At 49.6% G+C, this 8,729-nt stretch overlaps 1 protein-coding gene across 1 annotated transcript; it reads right to left on the bottom strand.

Annotated features, from left to right (window-relative positions):
- Window positions 1-2,960: 2,960 nt before the first annotated feature.
- Window positions 2,961-7,432, bottom strand: CEBPE (CCAAT enhancer binding protein epsilon). The gene is made up of 2 exons (XM_025175197.2): window positions 6,970-7,432; window positions 2,961-3,349 (listed from the first exon to the last, which is right to left on the bottom strand). Exons 1-2 carry the CDS (start codon window positions 7,393-7,395, stop codon window positions 3,047-3,049), a joined length of 729 nt encoding a protein of 242 aa, XP_025030965.1. The 5' UTR covers window positions 7,396-7,432; the 3' UTR covers window positions 2,961-3,046.
- Between the last annotated feature and the right edge of the window lie 1,297 nt (window positions 7,433-8,729).

Genomic DNA, 8,729 nt, shown 5'->3' on the forward strand with positions numbered 1-8,729 from the left:
AGGTTGAGAAACCCTGTTCTAGAGCATTCAGTTCCTTGAGCAGATACCCAAGTGCCCTGGGGCTTGACCTTGACCTCCAGTGGCCTCCCCTAGCTTTGTTGGTCTTCAGGCATAATGACGGACAGCCTCCACCCTTAGTTTGTGAGCTACTGGAAGCTTTCCAGAACAGCTGTGTAGCCAGAGGTTTCGCAAACCTGCCCGTTGCAGTGAGCCTGAGCAGGGTGTGATGGGAACGGGAAAGGATGTACCTTAGTGGTATAGAAACAGAGAAGTACCGCAATGATGAAGAAAAGGTGGTTGGGAGTGTGGAACACTGGGGCATCTACTGTAGGATCTAGCTGGACGAGGAGAACGAAGAAACAGGTCCAGGTTGGACTCAGTCTTCGCTTCCAGCTGGATTCCCAGTTTTAAACGTGGGGCTCATGACAAGTTTGAGGAGTTTGCAGAGGGCAAGGGGAGAGGAGAAGGGTGGTTGTGGTTTGCGGTTGCTTCTTTCTCTTTCCTGATGGTGTAACAGTCTGTTTCACAAGACGGTGCAATAGAAGTAGCGGCGTACCTTAAAGCTAGCTGCTTTGTACCTTTGTCTTGAAGGAGAAGGGAGAACAACAGGAGAAGGAACCTTGGTAGGAGATCCCAAACCTGAGGACTTGGTGTGGACTGGGGTATCCTTCTCAAAGGCTGTTGGGTTATGTCTGGTGTGGTCATAGGATCTCAGTAGCAAGAAGAAGGTTGGCCTTGTCGCATCATCACAACACCTCCATCCAAAAGTAGTTCTCCGGAGGTTGTAACATCAACCGCTGCCTTGTGCAACTCGTTTCTGTGTGTGTGTGTGTGTGGTGTGTGTGTGAGTGTGGCGGAGGTCATGGAGAAAGTGACTGGGAATCCTACAGGTTAGGAATTCTGCTACTTGAACTTCTCCCAGATGGTTGGATGGACATCTCTTAAAGTTGTTTTAGAAAAGGGGATCCTATACAGACCTAAAAGATGGAGACTGACCTTGGTGGAGGGACATCTGGAAGAACCCTATGCTGGCATGTAGGCTTTGAACATGGTGAAGCCCTTCCCTTGTTATGGCCGATCGCTGTCAATCAGTTTCTTCTTTCCTACACATTGGGGTGCTCTCTCTCCTTGAAAATGACAGGGAAGACTTGCTTTACTTGGAGAAAGCCTTAGATTCGATTTCTGAGTAGGGCTGGGAAGAATGTGGGCCTGAAACCCTGGAAAGACACTGCCCAGCCACCACAAAACCCATTTCACCCTGTGGCTTTTAACCCAAAGTGCCATCGGTTGCGTGAAAGATTTTCCTTTGCTGCTTCCTGAACAGGACGCTGGCCAATTTCTTTGGATCAACCCATGTTTTGGTTCTCCAAGGACAATAAAAATCCTCCCCCCTCTTAGGTTTGTTTTCTCATTTTTTTTTTTCTAAAGAAGAGTAGCTAAAAAAGTTTCACCTTTCCTCCAAGGGAGCAGCCCGAGCATTGGCTCAACTTACTTCAAGTTAAGTTAAGTACTTAAAATCAAGAGTGTTAAGAGATTCCCTCAGGAGGGGATCGACATGTAGGAGATCTCACTTCAAGCCTGGTTTTTTTAATGAATTAAAATGGTGAGGCCATGGCCTACTAGAAGCCCAGAGAGCTGCCACCAGAAGGGACATGCGGGTGAGATGGAAAAATATTTGGGCTTAGCTTTTCCCAGCTTCCTAGACCCACGATTGTTGGACTCAGCTCCCTTCCATCTTGAAAAATGGGCTTTCTACCTTCAGATCTGAGCAGGAATGGAAGCCTTTGACTTCCCCGAGTAGCAGAGAGGGAGAAAACAAGGAAGATCTGCATAAGATACGCCTGCATGTCTGAAAGGGATGCGTGTTTTCAAAAAAATAAAGGGACATGTGTTGACCACTTTCTGTGATGGGGCTTCCAGAAACCACGTTGGAAGATTCTTCAGGAGGGTAGCACCCGGCCCTTGGGAGGTCTAAACCAGTGTTTCTCAACCTTGGCAGCTTGAAGATGTGTGGACTTCAAGTCCCAGAAGTCCACACATCTTCAAGCTGCCAAGGTTGAGAAACACTGGCCTCAACCATCATAAGCTTGTTACAGCCACATCATTTCAGGCCCTGGTGATCAGCTGAGCCCAATGCTTGAAGGCTTTATCTTGCCCGATGAGGGGCGCTCCTGCTGAGGACAGCCTGGGGGTTGCGTGTGTTTTCTTTGCCCACTTGGATCCCTTGGGCACTTGGCGATATAAACCCCCAGTGGAAGCGAGAGGAGAGGATGGAACCTCTCTGGGGACTTAAGGTCCCTCTTTCAAGGAGCAGACCTCTGCCGGCATCCTGTTGCTGACCCCTTTCCTGCCTCCATTCCCAGGCCCCGTCAGTCCCTCGCCTTCCCTCCAAGGGAAAGGGTGACCAAGCCAAACAGTTTGTCCATGCCTGGAAAGTGGTCTTGGAAGGTGGGAATAAGGGGAAAAACAACAGCGGAGCTGAGTCAAGCGTCTTGCATTCATGCATTCCTGAGCCGGGGACGAAATCAAGGCAATGTCTTAGGGACAGGGCAGAAGAACGATGCCAGCACGGTATGTTTGGGCCAAGGCGAGGGATGAGTGGAGAACTTGCCTGAGGCCGCCACAGCACTGTTCCCCCCGCCACACCCACCCACACGCAATTTCTGCACGGCCACTGTTGCCTCCCGCATCGTTTGCACGCCGTCAAGGGTCCGCTTTATGCCGGTCCTGACCCGAGCGCAGTAATGCCACAGAGAGGGGAGGCTTAAAAAGAGATGGGAGTTTGCCATCCAGTCCCCCCTCCCTCAGAGGGACCCCCATCTTCCTCACCTCCAGAGGGATCAGCATAGTTTGGTGCAAGTTCGACGTTGCTTCTCCAGCTGCAAGATTCTGGAGCGTGACCCGGAAGAGCCCTGCGCGCATTAACACTCACCACCACAGATATACCACAAAGCCCGAGCATAGATCCTTTATTTACACACGCAAAAGCCCTGATCCTCCTGATTCCAGCTCCCCTCTCCATCTTGCTTCCCATCCCCAACCGGCTTCAGCTGCAGCCCCCAAGACCCTTGATCAGCCCAGCGGCTTCAGGCACTTGGCGGAAAATATCCCGGAGCGTCTCGGTCTCCTGCATCAGCTGTTCCACGCGGTTGCGCAACCTCTCGTTTTCCCCCAGGAGTTCCACCATGCGCTGCTGCGTCTCCATCACCCGGCGCTTGGCTTTGTCGCGGCTCTTGCGCACCGCGATGTTGTTGCGTTCGCGGCGCAGGCGGTACTCCAAGCTGTCTTTGTTCACAGATTTCTTTCCCTTGGGGGGGCCACAAGGGGGGGACGGGCTGCAGGCTGGACCCTGCGGGCACGGAGAAAGGAGAAACAGGTGAGAGAAGGCGGGGGTGAGCCCCATTTATTTGCAACAAAGGTGGGGAAACTGGGGCTCCCTGTGAAGGAATGCAGATCCAACCGTGGGGGTAGGGAAGGAATGGGGGAGCCGTTAAGGGGAGACTTGCAGAAAAGATCACTCGGTCCTGAGAAAGAGGAAAAGGTGAGAAAGAAACTCAGTGCAACCCCACCTTGATTTTATTGAGTATAAGATGGGGCAGAGAGAAAATTCGCTTTTTTTTCCCTGCCTTCCTACAATAAAGGGCATTCCTGGAATCTCAGCCATGCCTGTTTCTTGAGCTAGCCTACCTTGAAGGGCTGTCATCAATCAAATTCAAGGTGGGATTATTTTAAGTTTCTTTCTCATGATTCCCTCTTCCTCAGAACTTTTCTCAAAGTGCCCCCTAAACAGCTCCCTCATTCCTTCCCTGTCCCCAAAGTCAGGTCTTCACACATCCCAAATACCCCAATTTCTAAGCATTCAGAGCCCCTGCACACCGTTTCTCATCAATTTGAAGCCAAAAACACACAACGTCTGTAGTATGGTTCCTAAAATAAGAGTCTCCAGGACTGGAGGAGCATAGAAACCATATTAAATAAATAATAACTTACATTTGATTTTAAAGCAACAGCAAGATAAATTCAAGCTCCTTCCTAAATGCAGGAAAAATGCAGAAAATTGTGACCCTGCCCAGGTGTGCGACACAGACTTTGTATTCTTGCCCACCCATCCCCTACAGCCCCTATTTTCCCCCCCTCCCCAGGTTAATTGTGGTTCCCAGTCCCTTGCAGGTTGCCCACCTTGATTTCAGTTAAAGAAAATAAAGTTTGTGATCAGAAAAGCTTTGCTTCCTACGAAATTTGGGGATGAGAAGTCAGGCTCCAATTCTGGAATAATCTTGTTAAAAACCAAGCTTCAGGAGTGCAAAAACTTTTCTTCCTTTTTTTAAACCCAGGTGCGAAAAGGTAGGGGTGATTCTTCGGAATGGATTTTGTGTTTTATCTGGTGCCAAAGGCTGAAGGGCAGGTTCTGGGTGAGACACGTTTGCATCTTGCAGTTTTGAATTGCAGTTGTCCAATCAGTGTGTAGTCATCCAAGAACAAGCCGTGGGGAAATTAGTCTCTGTATTCCCCCCCCCCCCCCCGCAATAAATCCCCTGGATTTCTCCAAGTCTGAGAGGAGATGGGAATGCTAAGATTGTGGGGAGGGTGGGAAAGGAACAGAAAGAGTACCGACGTAAAAAAATTAAGAGCTACAAGGCAAGTCTGTTAGCAGCTCATCTCATAAACGGCAACTCAGCCTGGGTGGGAAAAAATCTAAGGAGGCAGCATTTCCAATCATTCAAAGAAACTCCACCTTAATACAATTGCTATCAGGGAGGGTGGGCAATTCTTCCTCTTACAGTTCCTGAGATTGTATTTATTTCAGACTAGCATGAAAGACCCCTTACTGAAACGTGGGTAGTTCTGAATTCCTTGATTTTGCGTGCGTGGGGCTGGACCTCACAATTCCTAGGGGAAATGTAGACCCTTCCTTCGATTGTCTTATTCTAGATTTTAGGGAGGGTGAGCTGTCTGCTCAGCCTTTTGGCTCAAAGGCAGCCCTGCCAGGTTTCCCATAAATATTTTCATTAGGCCTTTAGATCTCCTGAAAAATGCTTTGAATGTTTTTCCTGACCCGGCCCTCCCACGCTATCTCCACTGTGGCCCCACTGCGTTTGGCAGCCCACCGCCTCACACTTCCATCCCTGTAAATCAGATCACAATTTGCATCGTTCCTTTGTGTTTGATCTACACTTAATGCACCGCCGGCTTCCGATAATTGCTTTAGACCGTGCATGAAACGTTTTACACTCCTCCGTTTATTTATCTTCAAGGTTTATACACGGCTTCAATCGACGAGGGATTGTGAGCGTCTCACGCACCTCATCCAGCCGTCAGGTTCAAAAGATGCAAAATCAGAAAAACAGCCACAGTAATAATGAATCCAGCGGAAAGAAGGGGAAAACCCACTAGCGTTGGAAAATCCTATAATCAACAAACATTTCCCTGTTAGAGGGCTGGCCCCACCTTTCAGACATCAAGGAACTTGCTGAAACAGCTAAGTTTTAATGGCTTTAAAAGGAATAAGGTACAACCTTCAGGTTGGGGTGGGCTGGGGACCCCAACTCTAGTTTCCCTTGGTTCCTCATGCCTTATTTCTGTTTCTGCAATTATATACACTCCATTTCCCATCTCCTCTACAAGGTAACCCTCAAAATAAGTGGGAAAATCCACCTTTTCATAGCTTTATCAGATGAGAAGGAGTCAGGCTGCGTCCCTAGAACTTCTTGATAATTCCATTTAAGACCTAAAGTTGGAGATGGGGTTTTGATATCAGCCATCATGGGCCTGTTCAGCTGCCATGATAAGCCATGATTGGGGTAATTGTGGATTGTTAGAAAAGCCACCGTTGTGCCAAGCCATGACCTACAGGTAACAAAACAGGCTGGTGGGGCTCCACCATCGCGTCAAGCCACGGACAAGCAATCTTACGGCTTAGTGTCTGGTGTGAGCCCAGACAAGATTTCCTCCTCATAGTTCTTCCTGGCATTTTGCCTGATAAAGATTTCTTGTGAACTCAAAAGCTTGTACATACCGCACCTTCAGTTGCCTTAATAATGGTATGTCTCCCTATTATGTTTTTCTGCCAATTTTTGGCATGGCTGACATTTTGTTAAGACCCATAACAGAGCCTCTATTGTTTTATCTCAGCTACTGTCTGTGAAAACTCCCCCCACCCCCCGCTTTCCTCACCTGTTTGCTTCTGGTGCTCCTCTGATGAGGAGAGAAAGATTTGGGGATCCCAAACCGGGAGAAGACAAGGCAGATTTTAGGAATAAGAGTTTTGCAGAATTGGAAGTCCCTTCTGCAAAGCCCAGGTTGAACAGGACTAGCATCCAAAATTAAGGAAGAAACCGGGACTCTGAAAACACAGATGGGGAAACGCCATCTTTCTGGCTTTCCCCCAATCTCTCCTCAAAATGCACCTTTTCCATTCCATCTTTTGTCTTCACGGCCCATTGTAGCAAAGCCTATATCCTTGTAATCAAATTAACTCTTTAAGCTTTCTTGCCTCCGTTCTTCCTTCTTCCTGGGTCAGATTATGGATTGTCAACGGCTTAGGACAACAACCTTTTTCAGGCGTTCTCCATGAAGTCCACGGAGACCAAGGGTGCTATATAAACCCACCAAGACTGCTTACACAGTATGCATCCTCCTGGGTCATTCTGTGCCAGTCTGCAGAAGCCAGGGCATTGCACCCATTTTTCCCCACTCTCCCTCTGACCAACCCTCCCCTGAGCAATGGGGTGCAGATGGGCCAACGTGGAGTCAAAACGGGTCTGTTTGCACGTTCTCCAGGATGTATACCTGAAAATGACCCTGGGTGTACATTCAGATCTCACCTCCGGGTTTTAAGGACTCTTCCGGCTTGCGAATAATATCTGGGGAGGTCAACTGCGGGCATTTCCTGGTTGGGTGGTAGGATTGGGGGTCTCCAGGCTAGAGAGAGCAGGACAAGGGGAACAGGAGGGTCTTCTCGTTCCTTACCTTGAGCACTCTCAGGGCTTGTCCGGTGCGCGGTCCTGGCTGGGTGAGGGCCACCTGGGCGCAGTGGGCTGCTGGCAAGTGCATGGCGCTGTACGGGTGGCGTGTGGCCCCTCGCCCAGCCTCCCCGCCTCGAGGCTCCTCCTTGACAGCCACCGATCGCGGGTCGAAGGGGGCGAGGCCCTTGCGCTCCCCTCCGTAGGTGAGGAAGGGGTAAGGGTCGCTGGAGAAGTAGTTTGGAATGGAGGACCCTTTGGGGACCCTTTGCTGGCCCCCCTGCAGCAGCTCAGAGAGCAGCTGCTCATCACCGATGTACGAGGCCAGCTCCGACTCGCAAAGGGGGGCCAGGTCGCCGCCCGTGGACCTCGCAGGAGCCATTTCTAGGGTTTGGTAGTGTCTCTCGTTCTCAAAGTATCCTCCCTGGGACATGGCGGAAGGCCCAACGCCCCGATTCTGGAGCCTTCTCTCTCCCTGACCTGCCGAAGGCTCCAACCCACGTCTTTACGGGCACCCTCCTTCTCTCTGGAGGTCTCCTTGAGGTCTGCTTATGCCTTAGCAGAAGCCTTTATTCCTCGCTCCTGGGCTTTCTTCTTCTGGTTCCCCTTTGGACCCCAGTTGGCGGGGTTGCCTTGACTTTCTTCTTGCCTTGGGAGTTGCCAGCGCTCGGGATGTCCAAGTCGGTTTCTGCCTTTTTCTCTCTGTCCCTACTGCATTCCTGCCCTCCTTTGCTCTACCTTTCTCGACTTGGTTCCCTCTTTTTCTCTACCCTGTTCCTCTGCCTGCCCCTTCCTTCCTCTTTTTCAGCTGCACCCCAGCTCTGCTCGTAACAAAGACCAGTTCACCCAGCAATCTCTCCCTGTGGCCCTTCTCCACTTCAGGGGTTCTCCTCTTCCCAATCCATCATGCAAGGGACATCCTCAATATCACTGGCGCCCTTGTTGTTCTTCAGTCGGATGAAAGGTCCATTCTGGCTTCCTGCAACCACCAACCACTTGGTTTCAGGATCCATGCAAACGCTTCTTTCCCCTTCGTACAATTGCTTTCCAGCAAACTTGGAGGTTCCCCTTTGTGAAGATACCTCCAGATATTTCTCAATTCCCCTCTGAATCCTACCTAAGCGAGCTGTTCTCTCCACATCCAGCGGCAAGGCACATTTTGCAAAATTCAAGAGCCCATATTGGAAGCAGAACTTACAGGGGCCTCCCCCAAATCACCTGTCTTTTGTTTTCATCCAAATGACCCCCAAATTCTCATAATGGACAAGGAGGAGAAAGAAGGTCCTCTTCCATTTCTTTTACATCTGGCCTGCCGTGATCACCCTGGGTTTTCCCTTACATAAAAATCCCAAATGGTAGTTAACCATCCTCTGTAAAAGATGGGTGTTTTAGACACAAGACGCCCTAAAGGACCAACCAGACATTCTCTCACCTTGCTTTTATGATGCCGTTAATGTAGAAAAACAATCAACTGAATCTTTCCAGCAGTGCAAGTCCTAAAAATAGGCTAAAGAGACTTTAGCATGTGCAGAATTAGAATATCTACAGTGTTTCTCAACCTCAGCAACTTTAAGACGGGTGGACTTCAACTCCCAGAATTCCCCAGCCAGCCATGCTGGCTGAGGAATTCTGGGAGTTGAAGTCCACCCATCTTAAAGTGGCCAAGGTGGAAAAACACTAATATACCTTTGGAGAATGCAAAATTGTGAAGGAACACAAGCCTTCTCCCTCTGCGTCTAGGTTTAAGAGAGAAGGGAATTAGACAGA

The sequence above is a fragment of the Python bivittatus genome, unplaced genomic scaffold (genome assembly GCF_059951505.1).
Source record: "Python bivittatus isolate LINGU-HERP-01145 unplaced genomic scaffold, Pbiv_v1 ctg000370_np1212, whole genome shotgun sequence".
In the NCBI taxonomy this organism is placed as follows: domain Eukaryota; kingdom Metazoa; phylum Chordata; class Lepidosauria; order Squamata; family Pythonidae; genus Python; species Python bivittatus.